The 25197-nt window shown below is 54.2% G+C and overlaps 1 protein-coding gene across 2 annotated transcripts in view; it reads right to left on the bottom strand.

Moving 5' to 3' along the window:
* Unc5a (unc-5 netrin receptor A) overlaps positions 1-24991 on the bottom strand; it is a 58534-nt gene extending 33543 nt beyond the window's left edge. Inside the window, exon 1 of one of the 2 annotated variants that reach the window (XM_085699569.2) lies at positions 24686-24991. In XM_085699569.2, coding sequence (XP_085555695.1) covers positions 24686-24755 — 70 coding nt within the window. In that variant the 5' untranslated portion in view covers positions 24756-24991. The remainder of the gene's footprint in view (positions 1-24685) is intronic. The other variant, XM_085699571.1, reaches the window with a different exon arrangement.
* Positions 24992-25197: the final 206 nt, after the last annotated feature.

Raw genomic sequence — 25197 nt, 5'->3', positions numbered from 1 at the left:
GTGTGACCGTGGTCATCCATCGCCCCAGCCCCGGGACGCATGTCCCCTCTCCTCATTGCTTGAAGACCTTGTTGCCACAAGCTCAGGGGTTCCTGGTTCTTGGTGCATCTTCCTCTGATGCCCCTGTATCTGAGCAACCCAGCTTTATCTCTGTCTCACTAGACATGTGCTAGGTGGTTTGGAGGATGCAGCAAGGGTGGGGACGGAACAAAGGAACTTTCAAATAAAGTGCTGTGGGAGCCAAAGAGGTGGCTGGGCCTCAAGAGCAGACACAATATCAGAGACAGTGGCAAGGATGACCTTGTACGGAGAGCATAGGATGTTAGCAGGTGGGGTGGCTGACAGGGCAAGTCAGACAGGGGTTGGAGAAGGGGACGGCAGGCTCAGTTACTGACGCCTTCAGCTGCATCCCTGGCCTCCACCTCTCTTTTTCCCACAAATGGCAGCTCCATTTTCTTTGAGGGTCTGCCACTGTTCCATAATTAGCCAACTGGCTTGGATGAAACCTTCAGATTTCCAGGGTGCATCCTGACTGCCTCCAATCAACTGTGTCGCTTGTCTTGGGAATGGCAATTGACCTGAAAGGTCATAGAAAGCAGCGAATGAAGTCCTGGGAGTGGGGTTTAGAACTGAGAGCTGGGGCTGCTGCAGTCACTCTGCCACCAGACAGTATGGAGGCTCGGGGCCGAGGGAACAGTCCAGAGCGACTGAGTCTGTGGGTCTGGCTGTCCCCAGTCCGCCACACCTGTGGGCTTTTCAAGTACAAGACTCAAAAACACCCACTTACTGTTAAAGTCTATGTGAGTTAACTTTTCCATCACATTGCAACTAAAAGATTCGTAACTGAGAACCTAGTTTCTCTAGAAAGCAGGAACCATGAGCAGAGAGACAAGAGACGAACCTGGCAAGACAGATCAGAAAGGAACTTGAATGATGCTACTTCTTCGGGCACCAGGGAGTCAGAGGCCTTCTTAGCAGAAGAGTGGCTTCCTGGCATCTCATATCAGAATGAGCCTTGCCATCCCCTTCCTGACTAGCCTCTTGGCAGAGCCAAGCACTAGAACTGGGTTTGTTAAGAAAGCACGGTAGCAGTACTGGTCCTTTTTTTTTTTTTATTACTGTAACAGAATACCTGAGGCAGGCTGACATTATAAAGACAAGAGGTTTACTTTGTCCACAGTTTTATTTTTGCATGACCGAGACTGAACTCGGGGCTTTGCACTTGCTAGGGAAGCATTCGGCCACTGTACACCCCCACTCTTAGCCCACAACTGTGGAGGTTGAAAAGCCTTCCTGGTGCTTGGGAACAAGAGGTCAGGTCACCAGATGGAGCCAGAGCACTGGGGAGGGCGAGGCTTTCTCTTCCTGTCACCCTGTGTGGGAACAAAGGGGTCCGTGAACACTACTTTAATCTCATCTGAGAGCAGAGCCTCCAATATACCAGGAACATCACCCTCCCTTCACCACCGCATTGAGAACCAAGCCTCCAGCATGTCAGCCACTGGGGACACTTGAGCCACACACAACCACAGCAGTCACTTTGCCTGGGACAAGATCTGAGAATTTCAGTGGCTGTCTACAGAATGAGGGTCGCCATCCCAAAGGGAGCTCCACACTGGTCAGCCGTCTTCAGTAACTTTCTCATAAAACAACATCTGTCACACAGCAGGAGCCCCAAGCATCTTTGAAAATTGGCAAGTGAATTCTCCAGAGGGCTTTGGGTGGGTGGGGGGACTGGCTTTGGGTGGGTGGGGTCCCCGGTGGGGTCCCCACAGGAGCTAGCAGAGGTCATGGCTGGCAGAGCACAGCTTTAATTAAACTGACTTTAAGCATGTGAGCTCTGGGGAGCTGTCCAGGGACTGAACCACTGTCCCGGGCGGACTACTGTCCATGGTACTACAGCTCCAGTCGCGCCCCGGCTGGACTACTGTCCATGGTACTAAAGTTCCACTCATGTCCCCGGCTGGACTACTGTCCATGGTACTAAAGTTCCACTCATGTCCCCGGCTGGACTACCGTCCATGGTACTAGAGCTCGAGTCGCGGCCCGGCTGGACCACTGTCCATGGTACTACAGCTCCAGTCACGGCTAACTTCACAGCCAACTGGCTCTGTGGCTGCTTGGAAAGAACAAGAAACATCTTCGGAACCTGGGTGGAAAAGTAGACTCTGTAGCCTTCCCGTCCCTGTTCATCCCTTTCCCAGAAGACATCCTGCACGAGGCAGATAACCTGGCAGAGGCCCAAGCAGCCTGTTTTCTCTTCATGACCAAGTCTCCAATCCTGGTGCCTAAGCTGTAGGTCCCCGAAGGGCTCGAACGTCAAACCGGTCCAGCAGCCTGTGCTGGAGACCCTGGAGAAGCAAGCCAGGCAGATACAGGCACTGGAAAGACAGGCTGCACGCCAAGAGCAGTCCCCAGAGGGCCTGGCAGGTGACTTCAGTCTTCACCGTCTCATGGTGCCCATGCTGGACGCCAGTGCACAGAGGGAGGGGTAGCTTCCCTGTGATGGAGAGGGCAAGTGGCTGGCACTGTGAAGAGTGAAGACATGAACGCGGGGCTAGAAAAACCCACAGGTCACAGCTCAGTGCGGGTGCTGGAGCATCAGTGCGGGGGAGGGGAGGGGGGTTCAACACAGGTACTCGAGTAGCAGTGGGGTAAGGACAGGGTGGAGAGGTGTCTCAGAGCAGAAGTGGGCTGCGAGAAGGGAAGGAACTGTGCCTCACTGCAGGCTTGCGTGCAGATGGGGCTAGCAGGGGGGCATGTCTGCCCTGGCATTTGGCCATGTTGGACTTCCTCTGCGACATCATCTTCATGGGGCAGAAGGCCCCTTGTACTCTAATTCTGCCCAGGAACCATTCCGGTTCTGCAATCCACGAACTTATCTAAGCCCGTCTGGAAGCAATTTATATTTCCAGCCTGTATCACCTCTAGGGGAAATGATTTTCAAAGTTTGTTCCCCTGCCGAGTACAGCAGGATTTCCTGTTATTGGTTTTAAGCCGCCTCCTCCTGAGGTGGCTGGGGGCCGGGGTGGGGAGAGACTGCCAGTGAGGCAGCAATTTAGCCAAGGCCCCTTCTTGCTGACTTTATAGACTTCAGTGATTTCTCAGAGACTTCGTCCTGAGCTTGTTCCAGGTGGGCCCATGACTTTATAGGTCTGGACCCCTTTCCACATAGCTCTCTCTCTCTCTCTCTCTCTCTCTCTCTCTCTCTCTCTCTCTCTTTCTTTCTCTCCACGGCCGCTCGGCTGTCGGTAACTTTGCTGTTGTCTGCTGTATAGTGCCATCCCTGAGATTGCAGTGACTCCATTCCACAGATGTGCAAACTGAGTTACTACAGCACACAGATCCCATTCCACAGATGTGCAAACTGAGTTACTATGGCACATGGATCCCATTCCACAGATATGCAAACTGAGTTACTACAGCATGAGGATCCCATTCCACAGATGTGCAAACTGAGTTACTACGGCACGCGGATCCCATTCCACAGATGTGCAAACTGAGTTACTACAGCACACGGATCTGTGGCCGAACACCATTTCCCCAGAACTCTTAACACATACCTCTAAGAAACCATAACCACAGCAGGCCTCATTGCGGGGTACAGTCATAGTCAGCCCTGTGATGGGGGAAAGGGGCATGGATGACTTCTCCAGCTCCCTTCCCATCCTATCCAGCTCACTGCTGTCCTTCTGGGCCCCAAACTCCCTCTGCCTAGACAGCCTCCACGCCATGGCTCCAGTCCAAATGCAGTGGCATCTTCTGCCCTGCCCGGTGCCTTTTACGGTAAGACCTCTCCTGACATCATCATCAAAGTGACATTTTCCACCGCTCAAAAGGGTTGAGGTTTAACTCAAACTCCATAATTTTACCACACATAAACTCTTCCAGATCTTTTATTTAAATATTGAAAGAAAGAAGGAAAGGAAGAAAGGAAGGAAGAAAGAAAGGGGCTTTGATTCTGCCCCGAAAACTATCTCCCACTTCTTCAAAAAAGCTGTTTGGCCTTCCACAGTTTGCACCTTTTCTTTCTTTTGTCAGCTATTTCTTGACGAGAAAACAGTTGCTTAGAATTCCAGAGGAATCCATTTCTGAGACTTTTTTTTTTTTATTCAGGGGTGCCTCTCTGCTTCTGCTCAGGTGTCGTGTAGTTACAATCATCTCTACACCTCCCTCCCCCCGACTCAGTCGCACACCTGCACATCGGAAGGAGCTCAGAGATGTCCTCTGCGGAGCTGTGATCTCATATGTCTACCAGGAGGGAAGGGGACAGAGCCAGGCATGAAATGCCAGCACGGGAGAGAAACGCATGAGAGGCTGTGCAGCATCTGCAGCTGCTGGGAAAGGATCAGGGACTCTCTGACAATTTGGACCTCTGCGGCTGGAGAACCCTAGATGAGGGTTGTTCCTGGCCACCGGTAGGGGCCCAGTGGTCCCCATCCAAGAGCAGTTGTAGGGGACTTGCATATTGCACTGCCCAGTGGCCATTGTTGACAGGAGAGAGACAGGACTGGCAGGAGGCCCTGAGCCCCCTAGGAGGGCTGGCTGTGAAGGGCGGGCTTCTGGAGCCAGCAGCAAGGTCACCTTCACCCATGGGTGCACCCATCCCCAGAGCCCAAGGTCAATGTCCACTTCTAGGTGTCCAAGCCAGTGAAGTCCTATCCTTGGGCTCCGGCAGTGTGTGAGAACACCTGTTCTCCCAAGCAAGCCAGGCTGAACCCTGCCTGTCCTTGGCAGTGCTACCCATAGCGTGAGGGGTTTGCCCACAGTACCTGGGATTTCTGAACACTTCCATGAGATGCAGTGGCCCCTTAAAGTCCCAAAGAGATGGTGACTCCCGGTCATGTCATGCAAGTGCCAGAGAGGCCCCCACACAACTGTCCCCTTGCACTCTTGATCTGCCTTTTGGCTGTTGTACTGGCTAGAGTCTCTCCTCGCCACTGGTGCCAAGTAGACCCAGCATGAAAGCAGCTCTGGCCCAGGAACACCTAGGCTGCTCCCCGGGGAGCCCCAACAACAAACACACAGCACCACAGAGACCGAGGAGGGAGATAGACATTGGCAAATTGAATTGTAATGAGAGACTCTGTCTCCCAGCACTTAGGGACAGCTTCTCTCAGAGGCTGGGGTGGGATGGACTCACAGGGACACAGGTGGGGGGTGAGAGGGAAGTAGGGGTGAACAGGGGACAAGACTAAAGGGGAGAGAGTATGTATCCAGCTCACCAAGTCTTTCCCTGGCAAACTCTGCTACTGCTTGTGGTCCTGACATCAGGTTTCTCTGGCTCCCCTTTTCCTCCTCTCTTGGCATTTTTCTTCCTCCTTGGCTCCACAGAGGAGGAGACTCACTAGGAACATCTTTAAATGAATGGCCCCTCCCTGGCCCTGGGGAATATATTAGAGGCTGAAGTGATGGCCAAAACGCGACAGTAATCCAGGGAAGACAGGGAGACGAATCAGGCAGGCTGGGCCACTAATGCCATCCATGCATCACAGCTGGGCCTGGGAGCAGAGAGCCACTTCTCAGCCACAGCCGGGACAGGGACAGAAGAAGGGAGGGGAGGGGACCCTGTCTCAGCTCCTTTGTTCTCCTCTGCATGCCTGGCGGCATGTGATTATTTCATTTCTTCATCTGCTCACTGGTGTGTTGCCTGTCCCCTGCCCTTGGCCATCAGCTCTGGGAGAGTACACACGCAGCGTCACTGGGCATCTCAGCAGCCCTGGCATATGGCTCAGCGCCAGAGCGGACAACAGCACAGGACAAGCACTTGTTGAAGACACAAGGTGATGCATGAAAGAACAGACGGGCAGGTGAGTAAGCAGATAAGGGAAGCCATCGAGGGCAAACCCACAGCCCGCACCCCAGACTGTCCTGGAGAGGAATCCAGCCTGCACCCCAGACTGGCATGGAGAGGAGCCAGCCTGCACCTCAGACTGTCCTGAGAGAAATCCAGCCTGCACCCCAGATTGTCCTACAGAGGAAGCCAGCCTGCACCCCAGACTGTCCTGGAGAGGAATCCAGCCTGCACCCCAGATTGGCATGGAGAGGAAGCCAGCTCTGAGCATGCCCAGAGAAGCGCCATGTGGTTCCACACAAGAGCCAAAACTTTCTCTCCAGTTGTTCCCTCTTTGCTGCAATGTTTTGCTGTTCCCTGGCCTTAGCCAGGACCTCTGTTCTGGACGCCAGACTGACCACTATGCCTGCCAGGGGACTTAAAAAGGTGTGTCTTGAGAGAGGTCAGTCTGACCCAGTTCAGTCTGACTCCAAGGTGAGCAAACCCTGCTGTCCATTCTGGCCGGTGCCTTTTCCCTCTCCCTGTCTTCCACCAATCAGCCAAATTCATGAATCTGATCACAATGTTTTCCTGACCAAATCTTCAACAGCTCCCCTCATCTCGGTAAAGGACAAAACTCCTTGCTACAGAGATAATGGACTTGTACAACACAGACCCTACAGATCTCCACAGGCTCGGATCCCATGCCAGGACCACAACATGAGACTGGACGGCCACTGTACTCGTTCTACAGGCGATGAGAGGTGAGGAATAATCAAGCCATGAAGTGGTGAACTCCAGGTTAAACAATAATAATAAAAATTGAGATTAGTAAACTGGGCGGTGGTGGCACACGCCTTTAATCCCAGCACTCGGGAGGCAGAGACAAGCAGATCTCTGTGAGTTCGAGGCCAGCCTGTTCTACAGAGTGAGTTCCAGGAGAGCCAGGGCCACACAGAGAAAGCCTGCCTCGAAAAACCAAACCCAAACAAAAACAAAATGTGATTAGAGCACAAAATGGAGGCAAGTATGCCCACACCGCTTCTCAGGATGCTGAGGCAGGGGGATCATTTGAGCCCCAGAGTTCAAGGCCAATCTAGCAACATAGCAAGACATCACCCCAAAAACTAAAACCAAAATCCAAGTGGACAGGCATGGAGTCCCTTCCCGGTTAGCCCTTGCCAGCTCTTAAGACACCAGGCTGTCAGCCTGAACTTTGAACTTCTCTGTACCTCAGTCTTCACATCTGAAAGATGGGTGTCACACGGCCCTCATCAAAGCTCCACTGTGAGGCTTGAGAGAAGAAATGTGTGAATAAGCTCAGGGAAAAAAGTGTCAGCTGGGTCAGAACACAGCTGCAGTGGCTGGGGAAGATGGTGTGCTGATGAGGGGTTGAAGACCTCAGCCAGGAGGCAGGTGTCTTTGCCCAGGACTTTGGGGAAACAAGGGGGCGGATTAGCAGGGTGGGCTAAAAGGGTTTCCAGAAAGGACCAGTTCTGGGCAGTACAGAAGGAATTCAATATAGAACCAGGACACCAGCCAGGTATGGCAGAGGGGCCAGACACTAGCCAGGATGGGGTGTGTGTGACACAGCAGGGTGGTGGGGAGCAGGCCTGCACAGGAACCAGTTCATACCCACTCCAGCACTTCTCCATTGAGTGGCAAGAGGTGCCAAATCAACAGTTGCCCCTGAAAGGCGGCTGGACCCTGTGTACTTGCTTGTTGGCTGTCTGCTTTCCTGGGAGAAGGCAAATGTCCCTTCATGTTAGACAGACAGGTGATGGGCGAAAGGGGTGCCTGGCGCAGGTATAGGGACATGGGGGTTGAGGGACTCCACACCAGTGACTGAAGCTGCCAGCTGCAGCCACATAAATCGTGCCCTGGCCCAGGCTGGCGTCCATTAACATGAAAGATTCCATCACACTTTACAACCTCCCTGTCTTGTACGGCGACAGCAGGTAATTAAAACAATAATTGTTTTCTGATGTTGCTTCTGCTGAACGATAAAAGCTTCCAGTTATTTCCTTTTCACGGGGGGTGGGGGTGTGGGGGGGAGGGTCTGACCCAGGGAGTGGGGCAGGACCACAGGAGTTTGGGAGGTAAAAGGAGGTTAGGAGAGCCTTCTCTATGACCATCACAGAAAGGCTGATGGGAGGAGCCTGGTTCTAGCTTAACACACAACACATACACAGATACCACATACACACATACATACGCATGCACACACTACAACACAGACACCACATATATACACACACACATGCACGCACAACACATACATATATGCATATACACACTACACACAGAGATGCATACACACATATACATACATACATGCATACACATATCATGAATACACACACTACAACACATACATATATACATATGCATACTACAACACATACATATATGCATACACACAACACACATATACATATATTCACACACACTACACACACATACATACATGCGCGCACGCACACACACACACACACACACACACACACACACACACACACACACCTCTCTGGAGAGAGCCACAGAGCTTAGAAGCCCCAGGAAAAAGAGGGGAAGATCCCACGTGAGAAGGCCATCAGCAATGGTCCTGAGGAGACAGTCTGCCCAAAGCACTGGGGAACCCTTCACAGTGACTCTTGGTACACCCAGAGAGGGAGGCACAGACCACCTTGGCGTGGAGGTAATGAGGGATGGAGAAGAAGGGTGAGGACCTGGAGTACCAGTCCATGAACACATCTGCTTCCCACAGATCTGTCCATCATCCACCCACCTCTGCACACATGATCGGTGAGCATAAAAGACCACAGTTCCAGCCAGGCAGTGGTGGCGCACCCCTTTAACCCCAGCACTCCAGAGGCAGAGGCAGGCAGATCTCTGTGAGTTCAAGGTCAGCCTGGTCTACAAGGGCTAGTTTCAGGACAGGCTCCAAAGCAACAGAGAAACCCTGTCTCAAAAAACAAACAAACAAACAAAAAACCCACCACCACCAACAACAAAAAACTAAATCCAAAGACACAAAAACAAAAATAACAACAAAACTAAAAGTACAAGCGATAGTTCCTGCCCTCAAGAAACTTGAGCTTTAGTGGAGAGAGGCATAAAGTAAAGAAGGAAACAATACAACCAAGCCCCCCACCCCCCAGTGCTGATAATGCCATGAAGGCATCAAGGCAGCAGAGAGTGAAGGGTGCTGGGGAAGGCCTCTCTGTGGTGATGTCTGACTGAGGCTGGACGGAGCTGGAGAAACTGGAAGATGGAGGCTGAAGCTTCTGGACCCAGGACTGGATCTGGGGATGCTCAGACTCCACCGCCTCTACTCCATCATCCTGCTACCCACCTACCTGCCTTTGCCACACTCAGCCCCGTGCCCAGGAAGCTTTGGAAGTAAGGGTGGAGTGGTGACTGCTTACACAGGCAACATGAATGACATCATACTTGGGGGCTCCCTCACCTTGGCCCCCACTGTCCTGGAGGCCTACAACATGTCACCCTAATACTTAAGACAAATACTTCTTAATCACTAAAAGAATGAAATGATTTCACGTGAAAATGTTAATGTATTCAAGATCACAACCATGTACCATGTCTGACAAATTAGCACCAGCCCACAGCATTGTTGGTAGTTACATTTATCCTGGTGATGAGACACATACATATTTGTGTATGAGCATGCACACACACACACACACACACACACACACACACACACACATCCATGCACGCACGCCATGCAAAGGAGTGGAGGGGTGGAGAGGGCAGCTCTTGGCTGGGGAAGTGCAGAGGAGGGGAGAACCAACAGTCACACAGTTCACTGTAATCCCACCATCAGCTACAGGGCCACAGAGTCTCCATCCCGGACCATGAAGCCCACAGCAGGCAGGGCTGGCTGGCCTTGCAGGCAGGCCACCCACAGACTCAGGAACCAACAAGAGTGCACTGTGAGATGAGAGAAGCAATTTTACAAGAATTCAGTGTTTCAAAGATACACATCAGGATGTCAAGAAACGGGAAGTCCATGCATCGCGGGTGGAAATATAAAATGGTGCAGGCACCAAGGAAACAGGTTGCTGCTCCTGAGTCTGTTCAGTGCGAGAGCCGTCGGACCAGCAGCTCCACTCTGGGAGTGTACCCAAAGGAATGGAAAGCAGGCTATTTAAGCAAATATCGGTACAGAAATGTTCAAAGCAGCAAGGCTTACAATAGCCAGAGGTGGGAGCAAGTACTAGGTGGATTTAAACAGGCACTTGGGCCTTTGGGGCCAGAGATCGGGAAGCTGGCTGCTTACTTTAGACCTCTGGACGATTCTCTTTCAACTCCAGTGTCTAGAAAAGTGAAGCTATGACCCCAGAACAGTGAATTAACAAAAAGCACAAAAGAAGGAATTGTGTTCACGGAGACGTGAGGAGAGGAGACTTCGTCACCTGGGACGCTTGGTTCTCAGTGCGTGCGCTCTCCAGGATACACACACTCAGGGTCTTCTCTCCCTCTCCCCACTCTTCCAGCCCCCCTGGCCAGTGTGCTCCCTTCTCTTGTGGCCGATCTCTGCTTCCCTCCTCTCCCCTTGCCCCTGGCGGTTGCATTACCCAGCATTCTCTGGGGAGCTGTCTGCAGAGGCCTCCTGGCAGGGTGGGGAGCGCTCTGTCACCAGTGCCCTCGGCCTTCTTTCTCCTTAGCTTTCCCTGTCCACCCTGCTTTCTGTTTTCCTTTCTGCAGGAATTCCCAAGTGAATTTTATTAAGGCAAAAATGCAAAGGTGCTGCAGGCTACCCAGAATTTAGTTTGTTTGTTTGTTTGTTTATTTGGGTTCCTTCTTTCTCCCATGCAGAAAGTGTTCTGTGTAACCCACATTTGTACAAACCACTCGCCAGTCTATAGTACCCCAAAACCAAAACTTGTTTCTTTCAATGCCGTCGGGCCGGAGAGAGCTGACTCAATGAGCAAAGGCACTTGCCATGAAGGACTGACAAACACACCGGAGCTATTAGCTGTCCGCAGGGATGGGGACCCTGCAGTGGGGTGGCCTCGATGTGATGTCACAGGTGGCACGGTCCCATCTGCATGGCATACCCACAGTGGGCAGGCTCAGAGAGACTTCGAGGAGGGTACTGTTGGTCAGGGCCTGGGAATGACGAAAATCCCTTTGACAGACGCGATAGGCACACACAAGTGTCAATCTGACTGTGTACTCTTACGTGAATAATTTTTACGTGAACTTCACACCTCGATTAATACACACATGTATGCATGCATGCACTCACACACACATGTCCAACTTCACAAGGCCTCTGTAAGCTATTTTGCATGTTGGTATTTGATAGGAGGAGATGGAGACAGCAGACATCCAGACCTTTGGCAATCTGGAAGCTCCGAGGGGCTCAAGTGGCCCCTGACCCTTCCCCTGAACCTAGTTCTGCCCCACCATAGCCCTCCCTGAGGCCTCGGGATCAGTTCCACAATAGCACAGGCCCAGGCCCTTCCTGCCATTGCATAACCAAAGCAGAGGAGTGTCTGGCCCTGGGCTCAAGCTGTGACACAAAGCAAACCAGAGAACCAGGCCTTCTGATGTTCTCAAATCGGTTAACAAGATCAGATGTGGCCCAGAGGAACTTTCAGTCACTCTGATTCTCCACCGTGCCTTTCCAGATGTAACGGTGGCTTCGAGTATCAGCGACTGCAGACGAAGCCATTCAGCCTCCTCTTCATCTGCGCGATTTCACGTTCAGACCAGAACACACCTTCTGCCGCACCCCACAGCTGCTTTCCTCCTGACTGCCCCTTCTCAGCTCAGATGCCGCTCCACAGAGAGGCCTTCTGCCATCATCCTGTCTCAGTGCACCTGTGGTCATGTGACCCCTCTGCTGCCTCTACTAAACAACAAAAATAAACTCTCCTCATGCCTTTAATCTGTCTGTCTGTTTGGCATCTTCTCTAACCTTGATGTGGGTCCCACCAGGGAGCGGAGCATCGGCCTTGCTCACTGTACTCCTGCAGTGCCTGCACAGGAGGTGCCTAATACACAGCTGCTTGATGGTGAAGGTATGCCCATCTTGCCTAACCTGTCCCTCAGTCTGTTCATTCTGTCTTCCAAAGAGCTGAGGCTGGGACCTGGCTCTGAAGGGTAGTCATGTGACATTGGTCAGGTCATTTCTCCGAGTCTGCCTCAGAAAGAACCATGTGTGAGTACGCTGTAAACCTCGGCAACCAACCATGCTGGTCCTTCCCCTCTCCTGCCCAGTTTTTTTCTGAAGCCCTGAATGGCTTCCATGCCTTCTAGCTCCAATATTCTTATATTCTTTCCCTCCCTGTAAGTTCCCAGTGGCCTCGATGTCCCCACACCTTCCCTGCTCACTAATGTCGGCCACCTCCATGGCAGGCTCCTGGCTTTGGCACAGCACACCCTCCTGGTCTCAGCTGTCTGCAGCCCTCCCTCATGACTGCCCCCTGACCCCCAACTCCTTCCCAGTTCCCACTGATTGCTCTGACTTCCTTGAGGCTTTCTCAGCAACAGCCGTTTCCCCCCAGAGGTCCCCTTAGAAAGGGGGACCCAAGATCACAGCATCCACAACCTGCTTCTTACGACAGGTCTCCCAGCTGTGCTTTCTGCCCTGGCTGCATCTCGAAGCCAGTCTGGGGATATAACCTCAACCTGAGCGCTAGATTTGGAGCAGGAAGGGAAGGGAGGTATAGGAAGGGCATCTGGCCTGTGCACTGAGCCAAGAGTGGACAAGCAGCCTCAGTGTGACCAACCAGAGGGAGTGAGCAGGGAATGTGGGTGCAACCAAGTGTGCATGTGTACAGGGCAGGGGCTAGATGGACCAGGGGCTAGACGGGGCAGGGGCTAGACGGACCAGGGGCTAGACGGGGCAGGGGCTAGACGGACCAGGGGCTAGACGGACCAGGGGCTAGACGGGGCAGGGGCTAGATGGGGCAGGGGTTAGACGGGGCAGGGGCTAGACGGACCAGGGGCTAGACGGGGCAGGGGCTAGATGGGGCAGGGGATAGACGGGGCAGGGGATAGACAGGGCAGGGGTTAGACGGGGCAGGGGCCTACCTAGGCAAATTAAGGACATGTGTTTGTGGGGACACATGAAGCCAGAAGAGACGAGGAGGAGAGGTGTACGAGACATGAGCAATAAAGGCACAGAGCGGCAAACGGTACATGGTACTAGGAATGATGCCCACAAAAGTGACAGCCAAGTTCTAGCCCACTCAAGACAATGAGCTCACTGGGCCTGGCTCATATCTCTTTAAAAAGATTTATTTTTATTAAAGTGTGGTGTGTGGTGTCTGTGTGTGTGTGGCAGTAACCTCAGAGATCAGAAGTGCAGGATCCTCCTAGATCTGGAGTTACCAGTGGCTGTGAGCTGCCAGGTGTACTGGGGAGCGGAACCAGAGTCTTCTGTGAGAGCAGGTACACACCCTTAACTGCTGAGCCATTTCTCCAGGCCCAAGTTCAGATCATTCATCTATTTATTTATTTATTTACTTACTTACTTACTTACTTACTTACTTACTTACTTACTTTTGGTTTGTGGTTTTTCAAGACAGGGTTTCTCTGTGTAGCCCTGGCTGTCCTGGAACTTACTCTGTAGACCAGTCTGGCCTCGAACTCAATGAGATTCATCTGCCTCTGCCTCCCAAGTGCTGGGATTAAAGGGATGTGCTCCCACCACACAGCTATAGCTCAGATATTTTGATGTATCAAGAAAAGCCTGTGGCCGGGAATAGGTAGCATTCATCTTTAATCCCAGCACTTGGGAGGCAGAGGCACATAGATTTCTGAGTTTGAGGCCAGCCTGGTCTACAGAGCAAGTTCCAGGACAGCCAGGGCTATACAGAGAAACCCTGTCTCAAAAAAAAAAAAAAGTAAACAAAGGAAAGCCTATGGCCTGGTTTTCATAGGGAATCTGTTTTTCAGAATGCAAGAGCTGCGGCTTGAGCCGAGTGCCCTCACACAGGCCTCCTGGCCACCTCTGGGTGAGAACTCTACCTTCCTCTTGGGACACAGGTGCTGGGCACCAAGACCCAACATTTCATGCAGCCTAGGCCTAGAGCAGGAAGTTCCCTGACCAAGTTCAGAAGCTGCTGGATCAGTTCACAGGTTTGAGAACGCTCTAGTGACCAATCTCTGGGGCAAGACAATCTCCTCCTCTTCCTGCCTCTCCCCACTCATCACATAGGCTTCTTCCACACAGGAGGAGATGGTCCCGGCCCTCGGACCCAGCCTGCTAACCCCTCCATCTCCAAATGAGGACAGCCATTAGATTCTGATTGACCCATCCTAGGTTACTGGACCAATCACTGTGTCCAGGGTTTCGTCTGCCATCTGACCAGCCTGGGTTCCCTAGCCGACAGTCCCAACCCTGGAAGTTGGGACATTGCTCCGATAAGTCCAGTTCTGGAAGGGAAGTACCTTCTCGAGCCCATGGAGATAGAGTAAACCCAGCTTAGCTCCAAGCTCCTTTTACTCCACCAGAGTCTTAGGCCACCTGCCACAATCCCTTAGTCTCCTGCTGAATCCTGATAGGATCATTTGCAAACATTCCCACTGCCACGGCCACCTCTACCGTTGCTTGTTAGGACAGCCTTTCTCCATGCGGCCCCTCCCAGCTGATCCAGACAGCTATTCGACACAGAACAGGTCACTGTACCCTAGGACATGGCTTTAAGTTAAGACAATGCTGTCACAATACTCAGCTTGGCCAGAGTTAGTATCAGTTGCTTATGAAACAAGTCCACACATAAGCCACAGCCTGGTGGGGCGGGGTGGGGTGGGGTTACCACAATGGATCCAGAACTCTTAAGGCTTTTCCCCCAACCCAGCTCCCCATCTATTTTCTGGTTCTGACATCACTTCCCCGGGCTCAGAACTCTGAATCATGTTTGCCTCCTCCCCCTCCTTGCCCCCCACATGCTCCATCCAGATGCAGCATCCCCACTCGCTGCGTCTCCCACATTTATCTCTCTTACTCCAGCCTTGCTGCTTGCTCGCTGGGAAGGGAGGCTCCGTCATTTCTTGCCTGGGTGACCGCCGCAGCCTCCCGGCTGGTCTCCTTGCCTCCAGCCTCTCTCTGCTGCCATCCATCCTCTTCGCACCGCCAGATTAATCTTCCTTAAACACTGCTCACTGCCTGTCACTCCCCAGCTCAAAGACATAGCCAGCTCCATCGCTTGCCGGCCCCCCACGGGCACCGTCTGCTCCAGCAGGCCTCTCTCACACGCCGCCGGCCATCTCACGGCCTGTCCCTCTCTACCTCCTCCTACCACTCTCTGGCCACCACAAGCTGAGATTCTGGCTTATGTCACTCTCTGAAGCCCCAGGACATCAAGTGGTTTGTTCTTTCCCAGCTCCCTTGGCTCTTAGATATGACAGTGATGCTGCCACCTCCCTTCTCTGCAATCCTAGGGACCAGACCTGACTTCCAGGCTGTTACAAGTCATACCTGGCCGAGTTACTCTGCATGACTGAACCTTCACCTCATCAGCTTCTCTTCCCAAACCTCCCCATGAATGCTTGTCACCCTAAAATAAGCACCTTCCCGAGGTGCCAGGCCTTGACACATTCTGCCTGTCTTGTCACACAAGACCCCCTTCCTGCCATGCACACATATAATCCAGGAAGCTGAAGCGCACGCAAGTGTGCAGTTGCACACACAGCCCAGCCAGGAGCGCATACCCACCAAATATTTGCTGTGGGCTGGCAAGGCTGTGTGTTCTCAAAGAAGCGCTCCCTCAACACTGGCAACCCTATTCACAGGAACCTCTCATTCCCTGTATCTTCTCGGTGAGGAAACTGAGACACAGAGGGCTTATATAACTAATCTAACCAGAGCAGGGGGAGGTGCTGCACCCAAACTAGCAACTCCTGACTGACTTTCAACCCTTAGCCCAACCGGAGAGACTGTTAGGAGAGGCCCCAGGCCAGCAGCAATCAAGGCCCTGCTTAGGAAAGTCTGGAGACTTGTCCACTTCTTGTCGGTCACTTCAAAGGGCTGGGGTCAGCCTGGTATGCAGTTCTGATGTATGGAGACCAGCGCATCCTGGCTCAGAGCCGACTGCCATAACTCCAGACCAGTTGTTACCATACGGGCATTTGAAATCAGCTGTGGCAGAAATATTTACATCAGAAAAACTGCCAGCCTCTCGGAGAACCTGTTGTTTGACCCTAACCCAAGCACCACTTGATGGACAAAGGGTGTTGACCCCTCTTAGGAGCTGGTCTGGGAAGGGGTCTTCAGAGGATCAGGCGCATGCGAACTGGATCCCAAAGGACTGGAAGGTTTCTAGGAAAGTGTTGGTCAAAGACAAGATACCCAAGTAGGTTCAGGTCTCAACAGCATACCCAGCACGAGAAGACAGCCAAGGGCAAAGCCACAGGGGAGGGCTTTGTAGTCATCACACGGGGATGTGTGGGACCTGCAGGTATGTGGGTGCAGGTCCAGCGGAGGCCCACCGGGGATGCCAAAGTCACTGGGGAGGTATCCTTGGTGTCATTAGCAGGGTCATGAAATCAATGGACAAACCGGATGACTGTTTCGACCGCACCCGCTGGATGAGAGGCTTCAAGGAGTGGCGAGTCATCCGGATGACAGGACTACGGGACTGGGGCTTAAACCCAAATTTCTGTAGCAGTGTAACCCTATGACTAATTAGTGGCTCTCACACGAGCAGAGCATGTGAGCTGGACCAGGTCATTTGGGGGTGTCTGAAGGAAAGATGCTCAGTTTACTTTTCCCCTCCCTGGGCCTGTGAGGAGATTATAGACTTGGGAGTCCCTGGCAGTCACTTGGGGACTATGTGGGGGGGAAATGATTGGGGGTGACACCAATGCCCAAAGAACTGAGACAAAGGATGGGTCTCGGCTATGCTGTTCCCTGTGGATCCAGCCATGCCTGAGACCAGCTTTACCCCTGGCTTTGCAATTATATCTGCCATTAAATTCTATTATCTGCCTAGTTTTGCTTAAATGAGAGTTGACTTTTTCAATATTTGCAACAGATGCACTAGTGTCCCACGCTGCTGAGCACTAAGGCATTGTCATCCCGGCTCTCTCTGGGGACAAGATGCACTGGGGAGGTGCTCCTAACCACACTGGAGGAGACAGCACTGAGTAGGCTGGAGATGCGCCCTGCAGAGGGGCGAATGGGTCAGGCAGGTGCCCTGTCTTCACCAAAATGGGGACGCCATCTAGTGTAGCCCCAGAAGAAATAGCCCAGAAACACCCGGAGGAACTTACGAGAAAGTTATAATAAAATAATTCTGAGCAAGTCCCTTTGGCTTGAGCTCCAGGGCACAGGTGAGAACCTCCTCCTTAATTAGAATCGTAGCCCTGGGACCTGGTCAGCCTTTTCCAGGTGTAGAAAACAAGGACTCAGGTGGGGTCAGGTGGCAAGGTGAGAACTAACAGGATGGAAAGGACAACACAGACCATGGCCTCCTGCTTCCTTCCATCAGGCCCATGGGACAGGGACACAGGACGGACTGGAATGTGGTCCCAGTCGTCGCTGTCTGCACCTGCCCTCTCATAGACCGGGCTGACTTCACCTGTCTGGTGGACTGGCAAGGCTTTCATGAAACCTCCAGGCAGAGCCTAGCACTTAACCAATCAGGGTGCCAATTAAAATTAAAAAAAAAAAAAGATGCTAACAGGCTACAGCCACCCTCCTCTTCCCACCCCGAGTTCTCTCTCAGCAGGGGGGAATAAGCATTAGGAAGTCTGAAGTCTGAGGTACATCCCTCAAATCAGCATTTGGAAGGCAGAGGCAGGAGGATCTCTGTGAGTTTGAAGCCTGCCTGATCTACAGAGCGAGTTACAGGACAGCCAGAGATACATAATATAGAGCCTGTCTAAAAACAAACCAACCAAAAAATGCTTTAGAGAGTCAAAGATCTAGATTGGGCCTCCAGTCTGCCTAAGGTGACGGGTTTTGGCGCAAGCGGGTGCTGTCTCATCTGCAAAATGGGAATAATGGCCTCCACCTACAAGAGACACTCGGGCAGTTGTGGGGCATCCTCCTGCCCCGGGTCTTGGACTACACCCCTTACCCCACGTCTAAGGGATCGGGGCTGGGCAGGTAGGGGCGGGGCTGTAGCCCTGGAGGAGGCTGGACAGAGCTCCCCGGGCGGCAGCCAAGCGCTCAGCCAGGAACTTGTTAACAGACCCCGAACAAAGAGCCGCTAATCCTGCGGGCGGCCGCGGGCGGCCGCGGGCGGGCTGGCGGGCGGAGGGATCCCGCCCCTTCCCGGCTTGGCCCCAGCTCGCCGCGCATTAATTAGGCCGCGCGGAGCCGGGACACCGCCCGGTGGGCCCTTCCCTCCCGCAGCAGCTAATTGCATCCCAGGCTCGGGGTCTCACTGGCTCGGGCGATTGCGGACCAGGGCCACCCACGTGTCCCGCAGCCTCGCTGGTTGGAGGAACCCCGCCCACCCAGCCAGCCACCTTGACGATCGCGTCTGGGGGCTGTGCGGGTCCGGAGGCTGTGGGTCGGGTCACGCAGCGGGCACAATCACAAGAGACGGGAGAAGGAGCGGGAAGAAACGCAGACCTGGGAAAGACCTTCACTGCCTAGGCTTCGTCGGGCTCCGCCCCAAATAGGAGAGGGTGGAGTCTAATTCGGGGGCGACTCCCCCAACACGATCCTGGGTGGAGTTGCTAGAAAGGGGCGAGAGTTCACTTTACAACCTGGCTTTAGGGTCTGCTGGGATACCGAATCTAGAGTTCCCTTCCCAAGGTCCCTGTAAGGTCCCACAGGTACGTCAATAAAGGCAGACTCCCTAGCCCCGCATTCCCCAATCAGCTACGAATTTGCCTGGAGCTCAAGGTGACCCTGAACCTTCCAGAGAGGCACAACTGTGACTTCCAGACTGAGGAACTCAGCTTTGGGAACTCACCAGTCAAGGTGATGGCTCGCCTCTGGTGCTCCCTCCATAAGCCAACAAAGAGACAGAATTTTCAGGGTTCCTCCCCTACCAAAATGGGCCCCAAGACTTCCGTCCCCCTTTTATAGTCTTCTGTAAAGAGTCGCGGCTACTCCGGCCTCCCCAGAACCCACAGTCTCCCCAGTCTTAAACAGGGCCAGACTGAGTCGGTCAGCAACCACACCTGGAGAGGGGAAATGGCTTCTATATGCTCTGCCCTCTACATCCAAATGGCAAAGAAAAACAAGGCAGACATAGCCTGGAAAATGGATCCTCTCCTTAGGATGACCCCACCTAGGTGCTCAGCAATGTCCTCATCCTCAGCCGTTCTCCTGCTCCTCACCCTTCAGGATGGAGCCCTGCACACAGTCAACTGCTCACCGTATTAAGTGCCTCTCAGGTGCTGGTGCAATGCTCCTGTAAGATGAGCCCTTTATGGATGGATTTACACACTGGCACTGGAGAGGTGCAGGGAAGGCTGGAATCCAGAGTGAGGATTAAAAGGCATGGCAGGTGCCAAGGGCATGGGATCCTAGGAGGTGCTCACAAGGGATGGCTGTGTGCTTGGCTATGCAAATTTGTACCCTTAAGCAAGTCCATGCCTCACCCTGGCCCTGGCTCAAACCCAGTCGCCAGAGCTTGCCAAACTCCCCCATCTAACAACTCCCCCATCTGGCTGAGATTCGGACTCTGCGGTTAAAATCTTCCTATGGCCTCTGCCCTCCGTGTCTGGAGAAGGGGCAGGCCTTCAACACCCTGACCTTGGGGTCTCTGCTAATCACTAGAGGAGTTCACAAACCACAGCAGGACCCAGCTTCTTGGTTGGGGACTGGGACTCACAGTACCATGCTTTGCCTTACAGCCACCTTTGGCTCTGCCCCAGAAGCTACCTGGCTCCCAGGCAACACAGTCAGCCACTGCCAGGACTGCTGGTGTCTTTGGCAGGTGTGAGCAGTTCCTGGGAGAGCCTGCAACCGAGTGCTGAGTCCACCCCAGGCTCCAGAGGCAGCTTCCCTGGGCAGGAGCCTCTGCCTGGGGCTAGCCATCAAGTTCAATTCAGACAGTGTGAGGGACAGCAATCAAACGGTAGAGCTAGAACTAGAATCCATATCCACCCAGGACTCTGTGGCCACATCCTGTATGTAAAGATGGAATCAGCACATGGTCCCAGGACAGCATGAACCAAGTGATGGCAAGAATCACCCAGACAATACCCTATGAGCATGAATAAAACCCAAGTCCTTCCGGCATAACACATGTAGCGTGTGCTGGACACAGGGCAGAGTTTTTCAATGAAGCCTCTTCTGTCCTATGGATGAGCCTGGGCCTGCTACAACGTAAGACACATCTCTGTCCTAAGTCATTGTCTCCAGTCCCAGGGGAAATGGAGGCAGAAGGTAATGAGCCATGAGCACCTGAGATTCTGCAGTCTCCTCTGGGTGCTGCTGCCTGCCCAACAGTTCAGATCCCACCCTATAGATGTGGAAACGGCCTGGGAAGGTGACAATAGTTCCATGTCCGGTGACCTGCAGCTTAAATTGCAAGACAGCTCTATCTGCCTCTGCCCTGTCCTACCTGGTAGAAAGAGGCCAGAACTTCCCCCTAAGAGAGAAGGACCCAGGGGGTGGGGGAGACAGGTAAGAGGGAGGAGGGGCTGTGGGAAGGATTACAGTAAGCTGAGCTTCCACCTGAGAGGCAGGGGACATTGGGTGGTCTGGGGCCCAGACAACACACAGGTGATGTGTGCTTGCAGCTCAAATCTTGGTATCAACTCTATTTGCACATGAAAATGTTACTCTAAGGAAATCAATGGGAGGACAGGGACAGGGTGAAAGTACCCACTCAACAGACACGGGCACATGAACGTGCAAGCACGTGTACTGGCTTGTTGTCTACATATATATGTGACCTGGGCACGGCGCCTGCCCCCATGGAGGTCCTGGCTTTATGAGTCTCCACTCTGATAGGGTGGGGAGTGTAGCACAAATAATAGAAACCTAGAGGCAGATATTGGGGTTCAACCTGAAGATCAGAAAAGTAAAGCAGTCAGCCACTGGCTCTTAGCTCTATCTCAGACCTAAATGGTGATCCTGCCTCCACAAATCCTCAGACTGAGACTGAGATGAGACCTGTCTCCTCCCGTCTTCTATTCCTCTCTTGCTGGGATTAAAGGCACGCACCACTACCGCAGGCCTCTATGTCTAACTACTGTGGCTACTGGGACTAAAGGTGTGTGCCACCACTGCCTGGTCTGTATGGCTGTTTTACTCTCTGATCTTCAGGCACGCTTTATTTATTAAAGCAGAAACGAAATATCACTACACGGGAGTTTGTGGTCAGGAATAAGGATGGGGGCTGCTTAAGTGGATAGATTAAATTTCTCTCTTCCTCTCTGTTTGGCCTTCAAGCCCAAACTCCAGCCAAGAAAAGAAAGAAAAGCATTAAACCCTTGACTTGCTGTAGTAAGGCAGGGGTAGAGAGCAGGGCATATAGTGTCACAGGCAATGACCACGCTAGGAAAGCACTGAAGAAGGAAGGGTCCCACCCCAGATCACATCACCGAGCCTTGTGGAGAAGGAGCCGTGGAGGCTTTAGGGAGACCTCAAGTCAAGGCTGCAGCAATATAAGGACCTGGCTGGGATCAGGACAGAGCCAAGGAGCTAGGATGGCGAGCGGGGAGCATGCTGTCAGGGCCAGGTGGCACCACATTCTGCAGGCCTGGAAACAGCTAGCCTGGTGGTGCCAAGCCCACAGCAGGCAGAACCCAGTGATGCAGCTGACCTCTGGGTGCATCCACCAGGTGTTTCCTCCACTCTCCCAGCCCAGCCCAGCCCAGCCCAGGGACTAGACTACTTGCAGGCCTTGGAGAGTCAAGGAGAGTCTTCTATTAGGCTTCCAGGGCCCTTAGGCAGAGACAGGAGGGGTAGGAGGTGGCCACTGTGGTGAGACAGGTGAGAGATAAAGGAGCTGGAGGATGGGAAGAAGCAAAGAAGGCGAGGGACATAGCAATGTCACAAGTAAGACGGGAGCTAGATGACTTGACAGCGGATTAAATGTGAAGCGTGAAGGAGAAGGGAGAGCCAAGGGAGATAGTAAGGTTCTCGCCCCTCCAGGCTGTGGATGAGGGACAGCAGCAAAGGCAAGGCCCCTGGGAGGAGGGGACAGCAAGATGGGGTTGGCTTGGCATGAGGGGTCTGGCATTTGTGTGCACAGAACAGGTCCTAGGTGGCAGCATTGGGGCCTTCAACTAAAAGGGCTGTGCACCCCAAGCCCCTGGTATCTAGCTGAAGCCTGTAAACTGGAGAGTCACGGCAGCAGCAGGCAGGAAAAGGGATGTGACAAAGGCCAAAGGTCGGCTCTTAGGCATCAGGCCTCAGCACCGGGATCAATGCTACTGCTGGCCTCCTAGAAGAAAGCCTTTCCCAACAAAGGCAAGGGGGAGCAAGCAGGCCAGGGAAAGGTTCGACCCTCTCCTGCGGTACCTAGGGGAGCCCACCCCTTGTACAAGAAGCAAGAATATGGTGCTCTCTGCCCTAGAATACTGGCCTCCTCCCCAGTCCTGTTAGCCTAGAGTCCAAGTGGGCAGAAAGTCCAGCAGCCCTGGGGATGGGAACAGAAATGGGAGGAAGAGAAACAGGGGCAATGTTAAGCTTAGCACTCCTCGGTCCCCACTTTCCAGGAGAACCCATGCCTCTCCTCCCAAGGAGGACCTGAGGGTAAGGAGTTGTATGCGCCGGCTGTGTGGACTGGCGAGTCAAGTGGGTGCCTGTGGGTGCAGGCACAGACAGGGGCATGCCCAGGTGTGTTTGTGCTGAGGGATGGCTTTGTGTGAGCGGCGGGGTGTGACGCTGGGTGACAACGGACGGAGGGCAGAGTCTGCAGTAGCTCGGCAACGCTGCCCCCCACCATGCCCCTTGAGCCTGCCTGGTTGACCATTTTTCTCCCAGCCCGCTCACAGACACATTTTTCACCAGCTGCTGTTGCCAAGGAACTGATTGGCCGGTGCGGGAGCTAGGGTCATGGCAGGGGCAGTTTGCCTGGGTATCTGTCCACACATGCCCAGAGCCTGTGGGGGACAGTGAGACGGGGCCTGTTTGAGAAGTAGAGCCACTCCTACCCCCAGACCCCTCAGCAACCCCTTCCACTGCTGAGAGCTAATGCCAGAGACAGGCTCTGCCCCAGGGAGCCCTGAAGCACTGGGGCCCGCCTGTCCGCCCTGGGAAATCCCAGGCCAGGCCCCAACAGGTGCCCTGCCAATGAACAATGCAGGTCTCCAACTCTGCAGTTTCGTGAGGTCCAATCCTTCATTCCTGGGTTTGGGTGTCCTAACCTTCCAGTGCCTGCCACCCCATCTGTAGAGCTCACCGGTGCAATAGCACACGGCTACCACATGCGTGCAGCCTATCAGTATTCATCTGACCACACACATGACAACACTGGCCATGCCACACCAGTCCCCCCATCATCCAGGACACATGCCAGTCCACAGCTTTCACACATGCTCACGTGGCAAAATGCAGCCTCTGACCACACAGCCCTCTCACACACATCCAACTCAGTAAACATTTCCCGGGCACCTAGTCAGTGTCTGGTGGCATCTCCTCCGTGTGCAGAAGCACGGACACCCCCAGCTCATGACCACGGCCAGTGGTGCCACTCACACCCCTGAACGAACACGCACACATCCAACCACAGCTCAGTCTGTGGATGCCAGGATTAAAAGGGGAGGCCGACGGGAACGGTTTGTTAAAGTGAGGATTTAGGGTGCAATGACCAGGGAGAGAGATAGAGCAGGCGGGACAAGGAAGAAGGCTTGATGTGGGGGGCAGTGAGGCAGTGGTGGGTGAAGGGTGCAATGCGCAGAGATTCCTCAAGGAACCAGCCATTGGCCTAAAGCATCAGGTCCTTGATTGAGCTCTCTTCATTCTAGATTGGCAGTTCAGAAATCCACACCCCGAGAATGAACTGTGGCCTTGCCAGCCTGGGGAGCACCTCCTCCAAGCAGGTTCGGGGGACATCAAGCATGAAGAATTGCTAAGGCACCCTTCCCCATACAGAAGCTCAGCACTGCCAAGTCCTCGGGGGTCAGAGATTAGGGACCCCCCACACATGCACACACAGCTCAGCTTAGGTGCAGGATACGGGAAAGCACACAAAGACTTTCCCCAAGACCCTTCACACCAGGAGGTGGATTATGAAGGGACTGGTTAGGGTGGCCAACGAGACAAGTGGGGAGAAAGCAGGGCTGTGGAGTTTCTTAGAGGAGAAGCCCGCCAACCAACAGCCAACAGCAAACAACTCCCCCACTCCCTCCTCTCTCCCCTCCCATCTCCATCAGCTAGCCCAGGAGATGCAGACCACCACAGGGGCCCCAATGCTTTGACTGCCGGCTGAAAGAGCTGGGGGCTGTGGATGCCTCCACGCCTGAGTGTGTGCTTGTGCAAGCGTGTGTGGCGGGGACAGAGGAGGACACTGTGTTCTAGACGTGGGCAGAGGCCAGGTGCCAAGCTGGAAAATTGAGTGGCTGTTTGGGGTAGTCCTACCTGGAAGAGCTATCTTAACACCCCCCCCCCCCACACACACACCCCATTTCTGGGCACTAGTATGGTCCAAACCCACTAATCTCTGAGTCCTTCAAGTCTTGTCTTTCCAGGGTTATTTCAACACCCCCGACCATTCTCTGGGGCTGTAAAACCAGCAAACTTCCCCCACCCGGAGGCGTGGGGCGTCTACACTCGCCAGCCCCGTGCGTTGACAGCTGTTCCTGGACTTGGCAAAACCCAGGCTTCCGGGAGAGCGCACCGGGAAGCTGCGCAGCAGTGAGAGGCGGCCCCCGCGTCCTGCCCGGCAAAGTTTGGCCTCCGGGGGCTCCCAGCCGGGTCGGCCGCGCGGGTCAGGTCCACCTCCTCCCCAAAGCAGAGCGTTCGCGCGCACGGTCCCCCGCAAGCCTCCCCAGAGCGCGCGCGGCGTGACTCACCCGAACCACGAAGCCAGGCGACGAGGACTATGCCCAGGATCGCTGGCCACAGGCCGGGCCGGACGGCCATGGCCGCGGGCGGACGAGCGGGCTGGACTCGGGGCCCCGCGGGCGGGAGAGAGGCTGTCAGCGCCTCAGCCGAGAGCCCCACCTCGGGGCGCCCCCGGGGCCCATGCCAGAGGACGGTGCTGCCTCCGGGCGGCCGGCTGCGGGGCGCACGCGGCGCGTGGCTCCCCTGGGCACCCGGAGCGCAGCAATGCAGCCGGGGCGGAGCGCAGCGCCAGCCGCGCAGCGCACCGAGCCAGCCGCCGCGCGGAGCCCGCAGCCGGGGAGCGGGCCGGCGGGCGCCGCAAAATCCGGACTGGAGCGGCGGAGCGGGGCGGAGGCGGGGCGGGGCGGGGGAGGAGGGGCCGGGCGGCGCTGCGTTCCGGGGCCACCCCCGGCACCGGGGATCCCTTCGGGCAACGCCTGAGGCTCCCCCAGGGAGGAGCTGGGGTAATGGGCGGGGAGGA

The sequence above is a fragment of the Myodes glareolus genome, chromosome 14 (genome assembly GCF_982192425.1).
Source record: "Myodes glareolus chromosome 14, mMyoGla1.1, whole genome shotgun sequence".
Taxonomy (NCBI): domain Eukaryota; kingdom Metazoa; phylum Chordata; class Mammalia; order Rodentia; family Cricetidae; genus Myodes; species Myodes glareolus.
Note: the sequence above shows the minus strand (reverse complement) of the source record. Positions and strands in the feature narration are given on the sequence as shown.